Source organism: Trichomycterus rosablanca, chromosome 1 (assembly GCF_030014385.1).
Source record: "Trichomycterus rosablanca isolate fTriRos1 chromosome 1, fTriRos1.hap1, whole genome shotgun sequence".
NCBI lineage: Eukaryota > Metazoa > Chordata > Actinopteri > Siluriformes > Trichomycteridae > Trichomycterus > Trichomycterus rosablanca.
In genome coordinates, this window is record NC_085988.1 from 15,067,514 (window position 1) to 15,091,419 (window position 23,906).

The 23,906-nt window shown below is 38.7% G+C and overlaps 1 protein-coding gene across 1 annotated transcript in view; it reads right to left on the minus strand.

Annotated features, from left to right (window-relative positions):
* Positions 1 to 23,906, minus strand: part of tspan17 (tetraspanin 17) — a 61,043-nt gene that overhangs the window by 2,750 nt on the left and 34,387 nt on the right. Inside the window, exons 4-7 of the mRNA XM_062985091.1 lie at positions 21,571 to 21,741; positions 16,800 to 16,925; positions 13,040 to 13,087; positions 217 to 333 (exon numbers count right to left, since the gene is read on the minus strand). Coding sequence (XP_062841161.1) covers positions 217 to 333; positions 13,040 to 13,087; positions 16,800 to 16,925; positions 21,571 to 21,741 — 462 coding nt within the window. The remainder of the gene's footprint in view (positions 1 to 216; positions 334 to 13,039; positions 13,088 to 16,799; positions 16,926 to 21,570; positions 21,742 to 23,906) is intronic.

Here is a 23,906-nt window from a genome sequence, read left to right on the forward strand (position 1 = left end):
TGGTTTTGCTAAGCATCATGTGAAAGGCTTGAACGCCACTATAAGTGTTTTTTTATGCAGCGACTATACGTATATCCTTACAATACTGCTACACCTGAAACACTCCCACCAGAACCACACACCCCTACTGGGCTGAAAATGCTGTAAACAAGAGCAGATGGAGAACAGACAGTAATCATACAATAAGACAATAACAAAAACTGAGTAAGTTCTTACCTGTAATAGCGCAATGCCAACAAAGATGCCAGCGACAACAATCAAATTGTCCTGCAGCCACTTCTCAAACTGCCCCACACAGCCTTTGGTGTAGATGTACTTCTGTCGAGATAGGTCCTACAAAAACCAAATATGAATAAATAAATCAATAAATAAAATCAGGCAGTTGTAGTCTAGTGGTTAATGTACTGTACTAGTAATCAGAAGGTCGCTGGTTCAAGCCCCACCACTGCCAGCTTACCACTGTTGGGTCCTTGAGCAAGGCCCTTAACCCTCAACTGCTTGGATGAAATAGTGTCAAAGTACTGTAAGTCGCTTTGGATAAAAGCGTTTGCTAAAAGCTGCAGATGTGGTCTAAGAATAGAAATCATCCTGGACTGGAATACCTGTTCAGAGGTGCCAGAAGTTGGTCGACTCCATGCAACACAGATCTCGGAAACAATTGTTATGCCACTAAAGTAAAAGTAAAGTGAAACCTTAAAAAGAAAGAAGAAAACTGCTGCACTGCTATTTTTTTGAACAGCCTAATATTCATATTTCTTAATTTTCTGTAAAGGATTAACACAAACTGGCTAAATGTTGTTAATGTTTTGATTTAGAATTGAAAGTGTAGTATTTTCAGTGCATTTGCATTTATGGAAATAAAAGTTATTATAATGATTTCGTGCTTTATTCACTTTTTTCAAATCACTGCTATTTTTTTAACACTACTGTATAACACTATGTTTTTCTGCTAAGCTAGATTAATGAAGAAAGAAAATAAGTGATGTAGTATTTTAAAACCACCATGTGACAGTTATTCAACCCCTACATAATATTGCTGATCTTAAAACCTACTGATAGTCTGTAGGACCAAAAGTTGTGTTACATCATGACTAATTTCTTAAAAACTGAACAATATTCCTTCATTTGCGTCAGCTGGTATGTGTTATATAAACACCACACACAGTTTTAAGTGATCAAGTTGTGTTGCAAACATGGTAAAAACTAAGCCGCTGTTACAAAAGCTGAGGGTATACAAAAGGACAAAGAGTACAAGAGGATTTCCAAGACCTGCAATATTCCAAGAGACATCATTGGGAGACACGCAGTTTTGGTGCAACAACTGCCTGGTTGTGAGAGAAAGCCCAAAATTTCAACAACCAGTGACTTCACAGCCAGACTTGTGTTCAAGAAGCACAAGAAGGGTTGACTGGAATACAGGAGGAATTTGGATTGGTCTGTGGAGTTCTGGAACACAGTTCTGGAACACAGTTCTATAGAGTTCTAACAACACCTAGATGCTTGCTCTTTTGCTTATCACTTTCCTTGTCTTTCAAAGCCATAACTAAGCACTAGAACTTGCACAAATTAAGCATAAAACACCAAGAAAAAGGCGAGAACAAAGTAAGCCTCCCGACAAAATAAAGCCTATCAGTCATGTAAACAGAGAGAAGTGCCCCGGCTAGTGGGCGATTACCGAACTACTGGTCTTGGTGCGCTTCTCGCGGAAATTTTAAACAATCGTACCGGACATTCGATTTTTCAGATTTTGTCTGTTAAATCCGAAATCAATTAAATTGAGGTCCATTAAATCAAGGTTCCTCTGTATCCTTTTCTGTCCCTGTGTAAAAAGCCCATAAAGTTATGCTTGGATAAGATTGGTGTTGGGAAACTCCAGTGGCCTGCACAGAGTCCTGACCTTAACCTGGTTATATAGCGTGTGGATGAACTGCTATGCTAGATCCTCATATCCCAAATGGGTGCCTGACCTCACAAACGTCACATATTGACTGAATGAGCACTAATTTCCACAGGTGCACTCCAAAATCCTGTAGAAATTTATCCCAGATGACACAGTGATGTGATTCTATCGATACATAACGTGTATAAATAACTCGATTACGCAATCATGAATTAATCATGGTGTTACGATACTACTGTGAGATGAATATTCAGTACTGACACGTGTTTATTGCTGACTCAGTTCATAAGAACAGAAGGGACGCAGTGGCTCAGTGATTAAGGTACTGGAAAGGTAATCAAAACGCTGCTGGTTCAAAACTCACCACTACCAAAGTCCTGAACACTCATTGTCTGCATTGCCAGCGTCAGCTTAATGTCATAAATGCAAACACTGGTGCTGTATTTGCTTGCCTAATAGAGGGCATTAATGGTCTATTAAATGTTGACTTGAGCCTAAATTAGCGCAGACAGTAGAGTTGTGATGTGGAGAACAATAACGACCGTATTCACTCCAAGCACTACAGTGATTAGAGCTATTAACCAGGCTTATAATGAAATGATGAAGCCACTCCAACACACTGCAGACTGTTTGGATTTGCCGGACTAAAATAGAATTGTAATTAAAGCAAGATACTAATAAAGCTCTCAGTAATGGGTTCCTACAGAAAATCTGCTTTAACAGAACAGATTGGATGCTTCCTGTTCACACAGACCTCAATATTACACCCCAAAAATAGGCTTGGAAATGAAATGCCATGGTTACAATGCCATAAAAGCAAGAATCACAGCTACCCTAATCCTGGAAGTGAAGAAAATAAGTTCTCCTGCAGCCTGCATACTAAAAAAAGGTTTACACACACATGTAAAGGGCGTGCAGACAAAATTGTTGGACGTCCTACTGCAAATCCATGGCTGTTACAGCCATTGAAAATAATCAGTATACAGCCTGAGCAATTGAGGGTTAAAGACCTTGCTCAAAGTCCAACAGTGGCAACGTGGTGATGGTGGGGCTTACTCCAGTACCCTAACCACTGAGCTTCTGGACTTTCCAGAAGGTTTTAAAGGGCGTTCATGTTTGTGACAATGTGTATCCATTTAGTCAAAAAAAGCATTTTTTAAGGTGGATGAAAGAGTCTGGCTTAAAATTGCCGTTCTAATTCATTTCAAACAGGGTATTCGACAAGACTGAGGTCAGGACTTCCACCACACCAAACTTGCCATCCATGTCTTTATGGACCTTACTTTGTGTACATGGACACAGTGATGCTAGAACAGCAAAGACCTTTCCTAGACCGTTGGAAGCTTATACTTTATTTTAACTTATGCAATCATTCTTTTATATAACTGAATGTTTAACAAAGTTTATTTTGCTATTTTATTTATGCATTTTCTCCCCTTTTCTCCCAATTTAGTGTAGCCAGTTTGTCTTACACTGCTCGGAACCCTGCTTCTGTACAGGTGCCACGGGCTAAACAAAAGTCCCTACACAGCGTTGAAGATCCACCCACTTTTCAGTCTGGTCTTTTTCCCACCCAGCAGACTTTAATGGTCATTTTTAGCTGCCACCTGGGTGCTCTGGTGAACGAAGTTTTTGTGGCGTGGCCTCCTCAACTCTTGTTGGCAATTATGTCCGACTACAGCTGATGTGTCCATTTAGCACTAATCAAGGCAGAAGCAATGACTTTTTCAATGACAATGGGATATTCCGCTAACATACCAGCGCTTGGATCGAGCTTGAATTTCAGCTCTGCTACCGATCGGCTGGGCGCCCCCTAGCAGGCACAATTGGCAGTGCCTGTATCAGACAAAATTGGCCTCCAGTATGCTGTGTGGAAAAAGACCAGACTAAGGGGTGGGGTTATCGATGCTGTGTAAGGACCTTGGTTGCCCAGGGCTCTTGTACAGAAGGTGGAGGAGTGCAGAGATAGGGGCGTGGCTCTCTGTGTGAATTGTTTTTTTTAAGAGATTCATTCTGATTGGTCTAGCTGCTTACTTGCAAATTGCTTTTTTTCTTAAAAAAAAAAATACATTAAAAGAAAATTAGGTACAACTTGATTTTCTTCTTCTCTTAATTGAAGTAATCTACAATTAAAGGTAGCAACTTCTTTGTCGCTTGAAACACCCCTGCTCTGACTAAGGAAATCCACAGACTAGCATTTGCAGTCAACCACCACTTCTTTTCACAAGCCAGTGGCAGACTCTCACATCATTGTGATAACAACGGAGATATACCATGTCATCCAGGAATAATTCACCACTCATGCAGGCACCTTGACCATTTACATTTTCAGCATTTAGTGGACGTTTTTATTCAAAGCTACTTACAGTACTGTAACAGTACACAGTCTAAGCATTTGAGGGTTAAGGGTCTTGTTTAAGGGCCCAACAGTGGTAACCTGGCAGTGGTGTGTCTTGAACCAGCAACCTTCTGATTACTAGTCCAGTACCTTAACCACTAAGCTACAACTGCCCTAATAAAAATATTTTAATGACCAGTCAGCAGACGAGAGGGGCACAGCCAATTGTGTCTGTTAGACAGCCAGCAAGGTTGAAAGCAGAGTTGAGATTCAAAGTCAAGTGCTGCAAAGTCACTAGACCGCTGCAGCAACAAGGGCCCATTTTTAATGTAAGCTTTACGGATATATTGTTAATGTGGTGTCTGATTTCTTCCCCCACAGGAGTGGAATTAATTCCCATAATTCTCAGTGTAAAAGTGTACAGAGTAGCAGTGCATGATTCATCCATGAAGATTTAAAGCAGAACTCAGCTCTTTGTCTCTGTTGACAGACGACACAAAAGGTGAAATTTTGCACCAATAGGATGTCACACAGACACCGGACAAAGACAATAAAATGAAAAGGAAAAGGGAAGAGAAAATCCCACCCTCCATCCCCAAGGGCAAAGTCGTTTTAGGTCTTTGTGATGCCTCTTTTCTCAGTCTTCACTTCCTCTCCACACCCTTCCCACACTACAGTCTGGTAAAGCGAGCAAATCTGTAAAACTATGCGCCAGGCTTGAATAACAGGATACAAAGAGTTTCTACAGAATCACGTCCTCTAACGCTTTTCAAAGTCTCAGACTCAGACCAAAATAATATTTTTACATTTCTGTTTAAAGAAATAGGGGAATAATAATGGCTCTAGGATAAGCTGCTTACAAATTGCAATAGGGTAGTTGTAGCCTAATGGTTAAGGTACTGGACTAGTAATCCAAAGGTCGCTGGTTCAAGCCTCACCAATGCCAGGTTTCCACTGTTGGGCCCTTGAGCAAGGCCCTTAACCCTCAATTGCTTGGACAGTATACTGTCACAGTACTGTAAGTCGCTTTGGATAAAGGCGTCTGCTAAATGCCGAAAATGTAAATGTAAATTGCTATAAAAGCAGCTTTCCCAATGCTGCAAATAATCCTGGCGCTCACTGTATATATTGTGTTTTGGACATGCTGGATGCAAAGATCACTGAACAGTGAAATAAAAATATTTGCACCTTTGCTTCAGAACACAGCAGTTGAAAGTATTAGCCCCTTTTAGTTTGGAACAGGCACCTGGCCCTGTCTGAGACGGTAAGGGGTGGGGTGTCAGATGTGGAAAAGCACCTCCTTGTCCCTGAAACAGTGATGCCTACTGTACGGTCGCTGCCATGAGTGGTAGAAGAATACAGGGAGCAGAGTGTGATCCCCAGTATGTGTTATGGCTTTGACACTAATTATTTTTCATAAATTCATAAATTTCATAAAAGGGCGGTGGTAGCTCAGTTGGTAGGGTACAGGACTAGTAACTGGAAGGTCGTTGGTTCAAGCTCTACATCTGCCAGGTTGCCACTATTGGGCCCTTGAGCAAGGTCCTTAACCCTCAATTGCTCGAATTGTGTATGGTCACAATTGTAAGTCGCTCTGGACAGATGCCTAAAATGTAAATAAATTAGCTTGATATTTTGGCGCTCAGGTGGAGCAGTGGTAAATTATTTTAGGTTCAAGGTTCGAATCCACAGCTGTGCTATCGACCAGTTGGGCGTCTACATGAAGACAAGATTGGCTATGGCTGAGAGGGATTGCCTAGGGAAGGCCTAGCAATAAATTGGCATCATGTTCGGGGTGTGTTACTGCACTACACCCAGTGATTCCACTATGATTCTGACCAGAATAAAGCTGGCTATCAAGCTCACCACATTTGGTATTTGGCAAAAAAAAGTCTAAAATGCATGACGATGTTAGAAAATCAAGAGAAAGCAATCTGAGAGCTCGACTTAGAATCTTTCAAGATCTTTCGAGTTCCTAGGATCTCGAATATGGACTCTACTTTTTAGATTACCCACGGTTTCTGTGTGGCTCAAGGTATATTTTTGGATCATTGTCATGTTAGAACACCCAACCAGACGTACTTCATGGAGTCCATAAACTGGATTCCCAGGGTATTTGGAAAGCAACCAAAATGTCACAGATCATTCATCATATTATGAGCTGGAATTTAGTCTATTGTCTGTGTAATCATCCTTTTATTTATTTATTTATTTTATGGTAATAGCTGGAATGTAGTCTATTTTCTCTATAATCATCATTTATTTTATTCATTTATTTATTTAATTTTAAGGGAATTGGAATTTAATCTAGTATCTCTAAAATCAACCTTCAAGTTATTTATTTATTTATTTAAAGAGCTGGAATTTAGTGTATTTTCTCTATAATCATCCTTTAAGTTATTTATTTATTTATTTTAAAACCTGGAATTTAGTCTATTTTTTGTATAATCATCCTTCAAGTTATTTATGTATTTACTTTTAAGAGCTAGAATTTAGTCTGTTTTCTGTATAATCATTCTCCAAGTTATTTATTTATTTAATTTTAAGAGCTAGAATGTAATCTATTTTTTGTATAATCATCCTTTAAGTTATTTATTTATTTATTTATTTTACTTTAGGGGCTAAAATTTAGTCTATTTTCAGGATAATAATTTAAGTTATTTATTTATATATTTATTTATTTTTAAAAGCTAGAATTTAGTCTATTATCTCTATAACCATACTTCAAGTTATTTATTTACTTATTTTATTTTAAAACCTTTAATTTAGTCTATTATCTTTATAATCCTTTAAGTTATTTATTTAAAAACCTGGAATTTGGTCTATTTTCTCTATAATAATCCTTCAAGTTATTTATTTATTTAATTTTAAGAGCTAACATTTTGTCTATTTTTTTGTATAATAATAATAATCCAAGTTATATATTAATTTATTTAATTTTAAGAGCTAGAATTTAGTCTATTATCTCTATGATCATCCTTTAAGTTATTTATTTATTTACTTAATGGTAAGAGCTAGAATTTAGTCTATTTTCTGTATAATCATTCTCCAAGCTATTTATTTATTCAATTTTATTTTAGGAGCTAGAATTTAGTCTATTTTCTGTAAAATAATTCAAGTTTTTTATTTATATATTTATTTATTTTTAAAAGCTAGAATTTAGTCTATTAGCTCCATAATCATCCTCAAGTTATTTATTTATTTATTTTAAGAGCTAGAATTTAGTCTATTAGCTCTATAATCATCCTTTAATTAATTAATTTATTTATTTATTGAATTTTAAGAGCTGGAATTTAATCTAGTATCTCAATCAACCTTCAAGTTATTTATTTATTTTATTTTATTTTGAGAGCTGGAATTTAGTCTATTTTCTGTATATTCATCTTTTAAGTTATTTATTTATTCACTAATTTATTGATTATAGCTGGAACTTAGTGTATTTTCTGTAAAATCATTCTTTAAATAATTTATTTATTTATTTTTGTGAAGTGCTTGCTGCCAGTAAGCTTTATTTTTTTTGCCTAGCATACTCTAGACACTTATAGTTCTGATGCCCTTTTGATAGCCTGCTGACTTGCAAACTTTGTGACCCCAAAATACTCTGAAAAATTGTCTTTCTAAGCATCCTCCTCACTGAATGCTGAAACTAAATGCTCCAAAATCCTCTGGTTGTACATTTAAAAATGTTATAATTACTGCCCTCACAGGGGAATATAAGCATTTTAATGGGTGTATCGATTTTACGACAATTGCTTGATGCATTTTGTATTCACAAGTCTCCTACACGCTAATGAAAAAAATAGCAATAAGAATTTAGCATGTGTGACGTCTTATTTATCCTCAGTGAACCAGAACGTCACTGACGAGTGCTAAAGTTCCTACTAATCTGTCTGAATAGTGTCTGAATGTGCTGAACAACTATTTCACACAGTCCTACTGTCGGCCACATGTGCCGTGTGTCTTTGTTGCTCTTTTCTTTGTTTCCACTTCCTCTCCACACCCTTCCTACGCTTCAGCTGGATGCCGAGCTTCAAACAGCACATAAAAGAAAAAACCAGAAACTCGAGAAACAATCAAAAGAAGTGGGACTCAAAAGCAGTGTGATGTAACCAACAGCTTTTCATTCTGTTTTCAGGTTTTACCACTGCTTTATCCTGGTCATGGTCGTGGCACGTCTTCAGAAATTTTAGGTACACGGCAGCAACACACCCCAGCCAGTTCATCGCAAGGCCTCGGTATTCCCCCTCATCAGACATAGCCAATTATGTCTGTATGTAGATGCCTGACTGGCTGATAGCACAGCTGGGGATTCAAATCTCAGCGGTGCTATCAGCCAGTTGGGTTGCCTATGTCTGGGGAAAGAGGGGTAGGGGTGGATAGTGTTTGAACAGCCTTGGCATTGGGAAGTGCACTTATCTTTTGTCAGTGTCTTTGGGTTCGTAATAGGTGGTTTATAAATGGATTCGTTTCTGGTTAGCATGTAAAGCTTATATAAAAAATATAAAAAAAAAGTGCCAGTGCCAGCGGACGACTGGTATTTTTAGCATGCTGAGTCAGATTACATTTGTGGCCAAGATAACTGGCTCAAAGAGTATAAAGTCTTAGAACTTTAATGATAGCAACTCTCCTGTTTTTATGATAACCCTGTCTTCCTGCTGTTTAGGAAATCTGATTAACGTTTCAGGCCTTTAGAAATTCATTTTGGATGGCTCTCAGAATCAGATTCAGCTCAGAATCAATGTCCACATATTTAAAGAAGTCTGTTGGAATGTTAGGGGTTCGAATTCTGGCTCTACAATGCAGCCAGTGTTGGGCTCTTGAGAAAGGCCCTTCACCCTTTCGGCTCCATGAGCAAGGTACAATGACTGACCCTGTGCTCTGACCCCAGCTTTCAAACAAGCTGTGATATGTATTAAAAGCATCATCATACTATGTATATGTACAGTATATGTGACAAATAAAGGTGTTTCATCACTACATCATTTCTGGGGTGGCACGGTGCTCACAGCAAGAAAGTCCTGGGTTCGATCCCCAGGTGGGGCGGTCCGGGTCCTTTCTGTGTGGAGTTTGCATGTTCTCCCCGTGTCTGCATGGGTTTACTCTGGATGCTCCGGTTTCCTCCCACAGTCAAAAAACATACAGTCAGGTAAATTGGAGATACAAAACTATCTGTGACTGTGTTTGATATTAAACTTGTGAACTGATGAGTCTTGTGTAATGAGTAACTACCGTTCCTGTCATGAATGTAACCAAAGTGTAAAACATGACGTTAAAATCCTAATAAACCAACCAAACAAACAAACATCATTTCTGAAGACGATACTTCTCAGATTTAGGCATACGGACAACACATGTGGAACTACAATGGCCAATCATATTTCCACAATCACAGGGTCTGTCTGAAAACCTATTAAGTTGCCTTGCTGCCTACCTGAGCAGCTGCCTCAGTAGAGAGGATTCTAATAAGACATCAAACTCATAAGGTAGATTTTGCAAATAAACGTCAATTGTGCACCTTAATACAAATAAAAAATTAATGACAATTAATTTACATTTCAACAGTATGTTCGTGCTCTACATTCGTCAACCATATATGTCATTTTTGTGAGAAAAGTTGTGCCGCACTGAATGCTGGGATTGCCTTCACCACTAAGGAAGCATCAGACGCTCCTTTGTTATTCAGTCAGATTATCACTTAGAATTAAGACACCTCAGTAGGAGCATTTTAAGAAATCTAAGAATTTAGACATGCCTTCTTCTCGGGAGAGTAGGATGACATAAAGAGCGTCTACGTAGAGAGATCACTAGGCTTTCAGACAGACACACTGCATCCAGTAATGCAAGCGATTTAGCATTTTGCGTTAGTGTGCAATATGTTCATTTGTGGGTGGTAAAGACTGTAGCAAATTGAACGCATGTGCTGTATATAACGTGGGTGGCAGGAGGAATGTAAACAAGGCTGTGCTTTTCATGTTTACTGTAATGACAGCCTTGCTACAATCAAACTTTTTTTTTATTTCGCTCCCCAGATACACAATATATGTAGCCGATATATGTAGCCTAGTGGTTAAGGTACTGGACTAGTAATCGAGACGATATATGACCAAAAGTATTTGGACACCTGACCATAAGCTAGTTGGACATCCCATTTTTTTTGAAAAATATAAATTCCATAACCAGAAGGGCTGTCCCAATACTTTTGTCCATATAGTGTATTTCCACACTGCAATACAGTACAATACAGAGGGGTAGTTGTAGCCTAGTGGTTAAGGTACTGGACTAGTAATCGAAACGATATATGACCAAAAGTATTTGGACACCTGATCATGAGCTAGTTGGACATCCCATTTTTTAGTCTATAACAACAGCCACATTTCTTACAAGACATGTGGGGATTTGTGCCCATTCAGTCAAAAAATGGCAGCATTTGTATGGCTGGGCATTGATGTTGGAAATTGAACGCATGTGCTGTATAACGCAGGTGGCAAGAGGAATGCAAACAAGGCTGTGCTTTTCATGTCCACTGTAATAACAGCCTTCCTTTTTTTTGGCTTCCCAGATACGCTACATGACCAAAAGTATTTGGACACCTGAACATGAGCTAGTTGGACATCACATTTTTTTAGTCTATAACAACTGCCACTTTTCTGACAAGGCTTCTCACAAGACATGTGGGGATTTGTGCCCATTCAGTCAAATGATGGCAGCATTTGTATGGCTGGGCACTGATGTTGGAAAGACAAGAAAGCCTCAGTTGATGTTCCACTTCATTCCAAAGCTGTTCAGTGGAGTTGAGATCATGGCTCCGTGCAGGACACTGGAGTTTGTTTAAACCGAGTTGGGGTACAGTCATGCTGGACCAGGAAAGGGCCTTCCCTAAACTGTTGCTGGACGTCAAAGGCATATAATTTCCTTTATATAATTGATTTATCACACCTGTTAGCAACTGTTGTGGCTGAAACACATGAATTCAATAACCAGAAGGGGTGTCCCAATACTTTTGTCCATATAGTGTAATTTCACACTGCAATACAGTACAATACAGAGGGGTAGTTGTAGCCTAGTGGTTAAGGTACTGGACTAGTAATCAAAAGGTCACTGGTTCAAGCCCCACCACTGCCAGGTTGCCACTGTTGGGCCCTTCAGCAAGGCCCTTAACCCTCATTTGCTTACACAGTGTCACAGTACTGTAAGTTGCTTAAAATAAAAGCATCTTCTAAATGTTGAAAATGTAAATGTACAATTGGGACAGTGGTAGCCTAGTGGGTAGAGCTTTGGGCTTTGTATCAAAAGGTTGAGAGTTCGAATCCCAGCTTTGCCATGCTGCCACACTTGAGCAAGGCCCTTAACCCCAGGGTCTGCCGTACAATGGCCGACCCTGCGCCCTGACCCCAGCTTCCAAAAAGAGCTTGGATATGGAAAAAAAGAATTCCGTTGTACTGTACACGTGTATATGTATATATGACAAATAAAGGCATTCTATTTATACTTTCTAAGTATTGTTTATTCAGAACTGAGCAGTACATTAAAATCACACACACACTGTTTAAAACAGCACAGCAACTATCTAACTGAACTCTGTAACACTTCACATGCCGTCAAACAATCCTCGCTATTATGAGTGCGTGAAACGCAGAAGATAATCACACATTCCCCCACACACATGCAGGGTGTCCATGGTAACAGAGCTGGCGTATCGCCGGCGCTGTCACCACACCCGCACGTCGGGAGAGCAGCCAGTCAGGCCTGGAGTAACCCGCTGACTCCCGATTACAGAGCGGCGCTTTCCACGGCTAAAAAGGGAAGATAATTATCGCTTTCAAGAGCTCAGACTGTTATTACAGGGCTGCACGGTATGAGCTGCAATGTTTAACGTTCAGCGTGCAATGCACCTAACCCGCCAAGGGCCAGGTCAACATGTTCGCCCAGTGTACTAATGTTAGTATTTGTTTATATTTTATTTATTTATTAGGATTTTAACATCATGTTTTACACACTTTGGTTACATTCATGACAGGACAGGTAGTTACTGGTTACACAAGATTCATCACTTCAAAACACAATCATGGACAATTTTGTATCTCCAATTCACATGACTTCTAGTGGAAACCCACGCTGACATGAGGAGAACATGCAAAACACAGAGAAAAAGGACCCGTACCTCTTCACCTGGGAATCGAACCCAGTTTTTTTTGCTATTTTATTTATGCATTTTCTCTCTCTAGTCGTATCCAATTACCCGATTGCATTATGCTTCCTCTCTACTGATGTTGACCTCCACTCTGATTGAGGAAAGCGGGACACACGCCCCCTCTGACACGTGCACAGTAGCCGACTGCTTCTTTTCACCTGCACGAGGAGAGTTCATACGTGGATCAGCTCTGTGTACGGAGAGTCACTCCCTGATCACATTATCCCTCATCTCTGTGTAGGTGCCGTCAAACAGCCAGCAGAGGTCGTAATTGCATCAGTTATGAGAAATCCCCTCTGCCAAACCCCCATATGAACGACAAGCCAATCGTTGTTTGTGTCGGCGCCCAGCCTGCCAGGTAGCAGAGCCAAGATTCAAAACGACGAGTTTTTTGACCCACTGCTACCCTGACTTGGATTAGGCACTTATTAAAGGTGAATATACGTATATAGCTTGATACAGCATAAATAAACCTATAAACTTTGTGAAATAAAGGTTTTGATCAGACAGAAAAATGTAGAACTGAACTGAGTTTTTTTTTTTTTTTAATTACACACAGGTTACAATTTAAGTACTCATGTAGGACACAGATTACAGGGATGGTACTCACAGCTTCAAGCCGCACGTCATAGCCACACTGGGTGTTCAGGACATCCTCCTGGAAAAAAAACAAAATAATTATAAATCACTTTGATACAATTATTAGGTTTACACCTCACTGTTGACATTTAGACTTCAAACAGCCCACATCTGCATATCTACTGAAAACAGAAGCGGGCCAAGAACTAAGCCTTGTGGAATACCAAATTACTGTAGGAAAACACCCCAACAAAGCTGTTATGGTCAAAGTTAGAAATAAGTGAAATTACTGTAAGTGCACAGGAACTTACTGTGGTATGACTATATTTTGATTATTTACTATCTGTTTTATCTGATTTGCTCTTTAAATGTACGACACGCACTGACAAACATCAAACTTATTGGACGCTTGAGAAGTGTTTGCATCATTGCAACAAAAATAGTATAATTAAAGAGCAACAATTTTCAAAGTGAATGTACTAAATTCGAATAAGGACAAAACACAGAATATTTATTCTCTCTAGACATTGGTTGATTTATCGATTTAAAAGTTTATTCTGTGAGTGAGTTCTTTCAGATGCTACCGTTAGGGGTCACCAAAGCGAATCATTCGTTTACATGTTTGATTTGGCACAGTTTTTATGCCAGATACCCTTCCTGACACAATGCTCCTGTTTACTAGGTATCACTATCAGTAATTGTAGAACTACAAAGTGCTTCTATATGGTAAGTGGAGCTGATAAAATGGATAAAGATTGAGAAACAAGGAGGTGGTTTTAATGTTATGGTTGATCGGTGTGTATATACATACACACACACACACACACTATATTCTCAGCTAGTCCACCAAATTTAAAAGCAAGAATTGATTTTACTTGATAGAACATTTATCTACAGGAACACCTTACTCATGATCTAGGAAAACTCAGACAACATTCACAAACAGAGTTCAAATGTTTACATTTTTAAAACTGGGACTCGCACACAGAGAGGCAGTATTTTAAATAAAAAAATTATTATTTTTTACCAGCATAACAAAAGATCCTAAAAAGCATCTATAAATCTGCAGACTTCTCTGGTCTTCAGTTAAAGCTAGTGTCTGTGACTCCACAAAATCACAATGATTCATGAAGGGGTATCAAGAAGGAAATCACTGTTAACCAATAGCAGCATCTGTGCTTATCTGCCATATGCAAGGAAAACAATCTGGATGATTCTGTTCTGTCATTCTTTCCATCCCAAATGACCATGTCAGTGTTTTCCTCCCACCTTTCCTGTGGAAATTACAGAACGAATGACCGTCCGCTTATCTTTGAACTCGGTGGTGGTCTGTTTATTTAAGCCCTAGTGGCCTGTTTATTTTAGCCCTGTGTATCCAATGAAACTATTCATGATCTGTGAAATAACTATTTTCTTGGTTAATAAAGGTAAATACAGCATCAGCAAATACAGCTGAAGTCATAAGTTTACATTACAGTTATATTTATTCCCTCCACTGATTTAATGTCAACAGACTATAGTTTTAGCAAGTAGTTTACAAAATATGAAATCCAACACCAGAAATTTTCCCAACAAATACTTACAAACAGATCATTTCACTTCTAATTCATTATATTAAAATTCCAGTAGATTTAAATAGCTTGGAAACATCCAGAAAATGATATCATGGCTTTACAAGCTTCTGATAGGTCAACTAACATGGTTCGAGTTCGTTAGAAGTGAACCTGTAGCAGTATATGGCAGTAGAGCAGTTGTAGCCTAGTGGTTAAGGTACTGGACTAGTAATCGAATGGTCGCTGGTACAAGCCCCACAACTGCCAGGTTGCCACTGTTGGACCTTTGAGCAAGGCCCTTAACCCTTGCTTAGACAGTATACTGTCACAGTACTGGAAGTTGCTTTGGATAATTTATTTTATATATTTATTAGGATTTTAACCCTTTGATGCACAACCTGGGTCAAAAGTGACCCAACTGAGTTTTTATTTTCTATATCTTTGCAATAAATTAATTTCGTCATTCGAGCTTCCATGAATTTTTCAATTAACTTGTTTTTGATCATCACAAATCATTATTTCAGTTTTATATTTTTTGCTTTTTTAATAAAAATCATTTTTGTATCACTACCCTTCTAATGCACAACATGGGTCAAAAATGACCCTTATGTATTTACTATGGAATTTGACAGAAACTACTGACATTTGTAAGTGTTTGTAGTCAAAAACATATTTACTGATCTTTTGAAAGACAACCAAAGATTAGGCTCTTGAATCTTGAATATGTCCAATACTGTTTGCTTGCTAGCTGTTTACATATTCTAGTATAGATAGCTTTTATTAGCTAAGACAGCAAATATATGAATAACTGACAAATGTGCATATGAAAATATTCTTGAATGGATGAATATGGGTCATTTTTGACCCATGTTGTGCATTAGAAGGGGTTTGCTTAGCTTGTGCATCAAAGGGTTAAGGGTCATGTTTTACACACTTTGGTTACATTTATGACAGGTAGTTACTGATTACACAAGATTCATCAGTTCAAGTTTTTAATATCAAACACAGTCATGGACAATTTTGTATCTCCAATTCACCTCACTTGCTCATATTTGGACTGTGGGAGGAAACCGGAGCTCCCAGAGGAAACCCACACAGACACGGGGAGAACATGCAAACTCCACAAAGAAAGGACCCGGACCACTCCATATGGGAATCAAACCCAGGACCTTCTTTCTGTGAGGCGACAGTGCTACCCACTGAGCCACCGCGCCGTCCGCTTTGGATTAAAGCGTCTGGATTGCAGTGTCGAAAATGTTAATGTAAAATGTTAAAAATATGTAAATGTCTTAATATTTTATTAGTTATTTCACAGGACTGAATGTCAGGAGATGCAAAAAATTGAGGCTAATATGTATGTAAACGTATGACTTCCTTTGTACATCATACAACATGCAAATACTGTATATGAAACACCCAAACCGCATAGTACATACTAAATAAGATGTCAAAATAGTGTAGACACCATTGGTTGTGTACTAAAAATGGCACAAAATGCTGGTACGTATAGTATTTTGCTGCAGGTCACAGTCAGATTTTCCTTGTTCATTACAGGACAGATGTACATAAGGTACACAAACGAGTGCTGCTTGCCTTGCAGCTGAACACTTGGATGTACACACAGTCTCGTGTCATTTATGTACTGGACGCTTTGGCTTAGGAGTGGACGTGAAAGTGATGTGTTTATATTAAAGATCAAGGGTCTGTCTGAAAACCTGGTGATCTCTCTAAATAGACACATTTTACGTCATCCTACTCTCCTGAGAAGAAGGCATGTCTAAATTCTTAGATACTTTAAAATGCTGCCTAATGAGGTGCCTTGATTCTGAGTGATAATCTGACTGAATAACGTGGGAGCGTCCGATACTTCCTTAGCAGTGAAGGCGATCCCAGCATTCAGCGCAGCACAACTTTTCTCACAAAAAAAAAAAATTGTATAAAGGTGCACAAGTGTCATTTATTTTTCAAATTTGGGCTTGTCCGGTACACAGAGGGAAATCTGTGGTTTGGTTTGAATGGCCTGAGGCTAACTGTGATAGCTTAGTAAGCGAAAACTGCGGTGACATGAGTAGTGCATCTGAATAATCTGCCTCATGAGTTTGGTGTCTTATTACAATCTTCTCTACTGAGGCAGCTGATCAGGTATGTAGTAGGAAGCAAGGCAGCTCACTAGGTTTTCAGACAGACCACGAAAGAAGTTATGTTCAATAAGGTCACGTGATGCTGGGATTTACTTACAGCTGGGTCTTTGATGCAGCAGGAGAAAGGGACGCCACAGCGCTCTCGGCTCGGGTTCGGCTCTGTGCAGTTGAAGTAGATGTTCATGTTCCAGTCGTCCGGCCCATGGGCACCACAGCATAACCACTAATGAGTACACACACACACACACACTTATCATCTCAGCTATTATCTTCCAAACAATAACCATTCACCACCACCACCACCATCATAATCAACAGCAGCTTGTCTTGTTTTCTTTCCTGTTTTGATGCTTCAGGTCGCTTTATACAATCTCAGAACATCTTCAGCCTGAATGTTTCTCCCCCAATAAACACTGATCAGCCCTAACATTAAAACCACCTCCTTGTTTCTACACTCACTGTCCATTTTATCAGCTCCACTTACCATATAGAAGCACTTTGTAGTTCTACAATTACTGACTGTAGTCCATCTGTTTCTCTGCATGCTTTGTTAGCCCCCTTTCACCCTGTTCTTCAATGGTCAGGACCCCCACAGGACCACCACAGAACAGGTATTATTTGGGTGGTGGATCATTCTCAGCACTGCAGTGACACTGACATGGTGGTGGTGTGTTAGTGTGTGTTGTGCTGGTATGAGTGGATCGGACACAGCAGCGCTGCTGGAGTTTTTAAATACCGTGTCCACTCACTGTCCACTACCTACCTAGTTGGTCCACCTTGTAGATGTAAAGTCAGAGACGATCGCTCATCTATTGCTGCTGTTTGAGTTGGTCATCTTCTAGACCTTCATCAGTGGTCACAGGACGCTGCCCACAGGGCGCTGTTGGCTGGATATATTTTTGGTTGGTGGACTATTCTCAGTCCAGCAGTGACAGTGAGGTGTTTATAAACTCCAGCAGCACTGCTGTGGAGCACAACACACACTAACACACCACCACCATGTCAGTGTCACTGCAGTGATGAGAATCATCCACCACCTAAATAATACCTGCTCTGTAGTGGTCCTGTGGGGGTCCTGACCATTGAAGAACAGCATGAAAAGGGGGCTAACAAAGCATGCAGAGAAACAGATGGACTACAGTCAGTAATTGTAGAACTACAAAGTGCCTCTATATGGGAAGTGGAGCTGATAAAATGGACAGTGAGTGTAGAAACAAGGAGGTGGTTTTAATGTTATGGCTGATCGGTAAGATAAGATAAGACAGCCTTATATTATCCCACAGGGGGAAATTTGAAACGTTACAGCAGCTTTCAAGAATGCAGAGATATAAAGAGTGTTTATACATATATTAAAAATAGAAATGTAAAGATATAAAATAATACAAAAAATAACAGTAGTAAATATGCAATATCTGTATAAAAAATTCATATCATAGCTATAAAACCAGTCTCCCAGTTCTCCATTCATCATGGCTTCTGTTTACGACTTACACTGATATCGAATGTTATATAACGCTGAAGCAGCAGTGCAGCTATTCAATAAATAATGAATCCATATTGCTGACAGTTTGTGGACACTGGAACATCACAGCAAATCGTTTCCTCTTGGCTGCTGCTATAAAAGCCTTTAGTCTTCTGGGAAGTCATCCCATTACAGTTCAGACATCAATACTGGCATTACAAAGGTCAGTAACTGATGGTGAACAATATGAATAATGGTGAAACCCTGGTTTATTAATCAGACCGCCAGACGGTAAAGCACGGTCATTTTAGAAAACGTGTTTCCAAAGCTCCACTGTCCAATGGTGATGTGCTTTACACCAGAGGTTCCCAACCACCAGGCTGGTACCAGTCCAAGCGTCGTTTATTACCGCACTGCACAGAAGGAATAAATAATTATAGATTGCTACAAAAGCAATGAAAACGGCGCTCAGGTGGCGCAGTGCTAAGACACGCTAGCACACCAGAGCTGAGATTTCAAGCACTTCGGTTCGAAACTCAGCTTTGCCATCCGGCTGGGCGGCTACATGAACAACGATTGGCTGTTGTTCATACAGAGTGGGCAGCCGGACCAGGGACTCCTCATAACTGCTGCAATTACGGCCTCTACTGGCTGATCGATGCCACTTGCACAGAGTTGAGGAATAATGCGTTCATCAGGGTGTGGCTCTCCGGCACACAAAGCTGATCCGCATATGAACTCGCCTCGTGCAGGTGAAAAGATGCAGTCGGTACTGCACACGTGTCGGAGGGGGCGTGTGTCAGTCTCAGCTCTCCACAGTCAGTACTGGAGGGTTGTATCGGTAGAGGGGAAGCGTAATGCAATCAGAGTGATTGGATACGACTAGATTAGGGGAGAAAATTGCACAAAAAAAATCAATGAAAACACTGCTTCCATTTCAAACACACTCCTATTGTGAGTAGTATTGTTATTCTATTTTAAATACCCCTGCCCCCACCGGTTATATGAAACCGGTCTGTGGTGCAAAAAAGGTTGAGGATCGCTGCTTTACACAGCTCCAGCCGATGCCTGGCATTGCACATGGCAGCTTTAGGCTTGTGTGTGGCTGTTTGGCTTACTGACGGTCACCTCTGTAATTTTAGCATAAAATTAATTATGATTGATTATTACTATTTATATTTCATTTATCACTCTTTTATCCTGGTCAGCGTCACCACAGGTCTGTTTCCATCCTAAAATACTGGGCTCAAGATGCCAATCCAGGGCAGACTTTGCTACCCACCAAGCCAACAAGCTGTGCTGCCCGATTCTATACATAGGGTGTGTTCGAAAACCTAGTGCGCTCTCTACATAGACGCATTTTACGTCATCCTGTGCGCGCTCCCGAGAAGGAGGCTGTTCCAAATCCTAGATGCCTTAAAATCCACACTTCTGAGGAATCTTATTATTTCAATGTTATTTTGGCTCAAGAACGAGTGAGCATCCGACGCTGCCTTAGTGATCAAGGCAATCCCAGAATTCATTGCGGGTCGGGTTCTCTTCTGTCACAGAAAAATAAACATGGCTGACGGGGCGGAGAAACGAATGGAGTTATTTTCAAACGTAAATAAAATATTACTGATTTTTAACTTGTATAAACTTGTACCGAGTATTTTCATTTGCAAGTTCGGGCTTGTCAGGAAATGTAACCGTTATCGGTACATGAAGATGTTATATTGACGTTAGCGTGCTGTGCTACCTCAATCCATTGGTTTTAATGGCGAGATGCTAAATGCTAAACGCGAAATGCTAAACCCGAAGTTATCGCTGTCTAAGTAGCGCGTTCGAATAACCTGCCTTATAAGTCACTGACTTATTAGAATCCTCTCTACTAAGGCAGCTGCCTATGTAGACAGTAAGACAGCAAGGCAGCTCCCTAGGTTTTCGAACACACCCATAATGTATGATTTAAATTTTTTGCTGTACTATTAATTTTATACATTTATATTTTACATTTTCAGCATTTAGCAGATGCCTTTATCCAAATCGACTTACATTACAGTTTACAATCTAAGCATCTGATTGTTAAGTGCCTTGCTCAAGGGCCAAACAGTAGCAACCTGGCAGGGGTGGGGCTTTAACCAGTGATTCTGATTACTAGTCCAGTACCTTAACCACTAGACTACAGATTGGATAGGGTTTGCTGATGGTTTGGCCGTGACCAAGGTATTCCTGTCTTATGCCAAGTGTTTCAGGGTGGAAGTGACATTTTACCCTTAATGATTTTACATTGTAACTACATCTTCTGTTGTTTTACCCCGAGGTGGTTCTGACAGAAACCTGTTTATCCGCTCAAGGTTAAAGACTGCACGTCGAGACTGCAGTGCCAACAATGCGGCTCCTGCTAGATGTGACGGGAACCTGGCTTGTTTGCACCAAAAATGTCAAGAACTCACTACGGACTTTTATCACAGACAAATAATAAAGAACTCCAATTATTTTTTACTAGTTATAACTTTTAGTTTAATTTAATTCTGTGTTTGTATGATTTGTGTAAATCCTATTTATTCAACTTATTCTTCAGGCCACCCAAGAGTTCTTCCTTGCCAATGTTGTTCTCGGCTTGCTCAACAAACAGGGTTTTTTGATCTGTCGGTCCTGGATTCTGTAAAGTTGCTTTGAGACAATGTTCACTGTAAAAAGCGCTATATAAATAAATTTGACTTGACTTGAAGTGGACCTGCAGCAACACTTGCGATCAAGCACATGATTTAAATAAAATGTAAAAAAAATATTAAAGAGCATCTCAGTTCTTGTTTTATATATTGATAGATCGCTCACTGAGAACACTATTGACTGAATAGCTGAGTCTGTTCTCACACTGGAACCCTTTTATCTGCTTGTGTGAGTGGACAAAAAATAGTTTCCATGTACCCACTACAGTTTCAGGTTACTTCATACTCAGTACACTGTTTACTATCACACCGAAGTCCGTCATGCTCCATCTCTCTCACATAAAACCTATCCAAAAAATATTTACATTTCACAATCAGGCATGGTCTTAAAAGCTGATGTGCAAGGAAAACTCCCCTCCTCTGAAATCACAACCTGAAAGCTTACTGATAACATGTGGACAGATAAAACAGGAGTGAGTGCTTCTGTCCTCCAGGGTGTGGTTATACTCGTCAGCTTTGGTTTGATTAAAATGAACCATGGAGAGATTGTTCTGTTAGTGCGGTTCTTTACAGTAAGTGAGCGCTACAGTGTTGGACCTTTTCATGCCAGAATATCTCCGTCTCAGTGTCACCACAGCTTCATTACAACATAAAATGAACCACATTATAGCATAAGATGAACCGTCCTAGAGCCTAAAATGTGTGCACATGAACTGATAACCAGCGCTGTGAGTGAAAAGGTGTAAACTCACATATTCTTGAGCGAAATCGATAAGGTTCTGCAGGTCGATGTCATCTCGGTAGGCTTTGACATTGTTGTGAATGAAAAAGTTCAGCTGGTCCTTGATCCAGTCTTTAAAGACGAATGCCAGAATTCCCGCGGTCAGCTCCAAGAAAAAGATGAGCCCCAAAAACACTGAAAACTGGAGGGAAAGTAAAACAGCGTAAGTAAGAGAATCATGGCAGCACATTTACATGCATCTGTAAAGACCTGTGGTGGACCGGACTGTGACTTCGTCATCTTGATTTCTTCTATTTTTGGCATTTTTCTTTTACTATAGATTGTTTTATATAAACTATATAAAACTAATACAGATAAACCGATACATGTTGTTTATGCAACTTTACATCAGTCAGAAAAAAATATTAAAAAAAACCCATTAAAATCACATAAAAAAAATCACATAAAAATAAATGTAAATAAAATTATAAACATAAAAATATATAAAATACTGTAATGTATAAATTATTTAAAAGCTTACAAAAATTACAAATATTGTATTATTTACATGACATAGGTACCCATAGCAGTTTTATCTTTACACTATTGCCAATAAAAATTAAATAAAAATTACATACATTAAAAACACAGTAAAAATGTTGAACTATCGAACACTTATTGTTTATGCTATGTTACGGGGTTGCTTATATGGGTTTAAAGTTTATCCGAATAAAGTTGAGAGTCTTGGAACAAATTAATGACTGACAAATTAATGTGCTGTGTTTCTGTATAATCTTAAAAGATCTTGTTTAAAAAAAAAAAACAATTAATAAAAATAGGGGAAAATTTAATTAGACTAACGTCAGTATATGCAACGTTAGGTCAGTCAAAATATTGTATTATTTACATGACATAGGTACCCATAGCAATTTTTTTCTTTACACTATGTATATATACATTTATTAAAAACCCAGTAAAAATTTTGAACTATTGAACATTTTAGCTATGTTACAGGGTTGCTTATATGGGTTTAAAGGGTGTCTAGGTCATTTTTAAAGGTTTTATTTGACTAAAGTCAAGAGTCTAGAAACAAACAAACAACGTAAGGCGCAGTGATTCTGTATAATCTACAAAAAAACTCAAAATCTTGTTTTAAAATAATGAAATAATTAATAAAAACAGGTAAAAATGTTTTTAAAATTATATAAAATACTGTAATGTATAAAATCATTTAAAAGCCTTAAAAAATTTCAAATATTGTCTTATTTACATGACATTAGGTACCCATAGCAGTTTATTCTTTAGACTACTGTCAATAAAAATTATATACATTTATTAAAAACACAGTAAAAATGTTGAACTATCGAACACTTATTGTTTTAGCTATGTTACGGGGTTGCTTATATGGGTTTACAGTTTATTCGATTAAAGTTGAGAGTCTTGGAACAAATTAATGATGTAACGTGAGGTGTTTCTGTATAATCTTAAAAAATCTGGTTTTAAAAAAATTTAACAATTAATAAAAATAGGGAAACATGAAATTCGACTAACGTCAGTATATGCAACTTTAGGTCAGTCAGAAAAAATATGAAAACCTCATAAAATTAAAAATAAAAAAATCACCTAAAAAGATAAAAAGTGCCAAATCATAAGAATAAATGTTTAAACTTTGTAAAATATTGTAACCAATAAATCATTTAAAAACATACAAAAAATTAATTTTTTGTTAATAAAAATAAGGAAAATAATTCACATAGTAAAAAAAAATTTTAAATAAGTGAAAAAAAAGTGGAAAATCACATATGAAAATAAAATATTGTAATGTATAAAACCATTTAAAAGCTTAAAAAAAATTAAATATGGGCCGCTCAGGTGGCACAGAGGTAAAACGCGCTAGCACACCAGAACTGGGATTTTGAATACATCATATCGAATTTCAGCTCTGCAATTTGGCTGGGCTGGGCAGCTATATGAACAATGATTGGCTGTTGTTCATAGGGTGGGACAAGCCGGACCAGGGTTCCTCATAACTGGTGCAATTACTGCTGAGCAGAGTAAAGGAATAATGCTGATCACTCGCCTCATGCAGGTGAAAAGATGCAGTCGGTACTGCACACGTGTCGGAGGGGGTGTGTGTCAGTTGCAAAGCTCCTCAGTCAGCAGTGGAGGGTTTTATCGGTAGAGGTGAAATGTAACACAATCAGGATAATTTGATATGACGGGAGAAAATTGGTGGGAAAAATCAAAGAAAAAGAGGGAAAAAGGTACCCATGGCAGTTTTATCTTTACACTATTGTCAATTAAAACTATATTAATTTATTAAAAACACAGTAAACATGTTGAACTAATAAACACGTATTGTTTCAG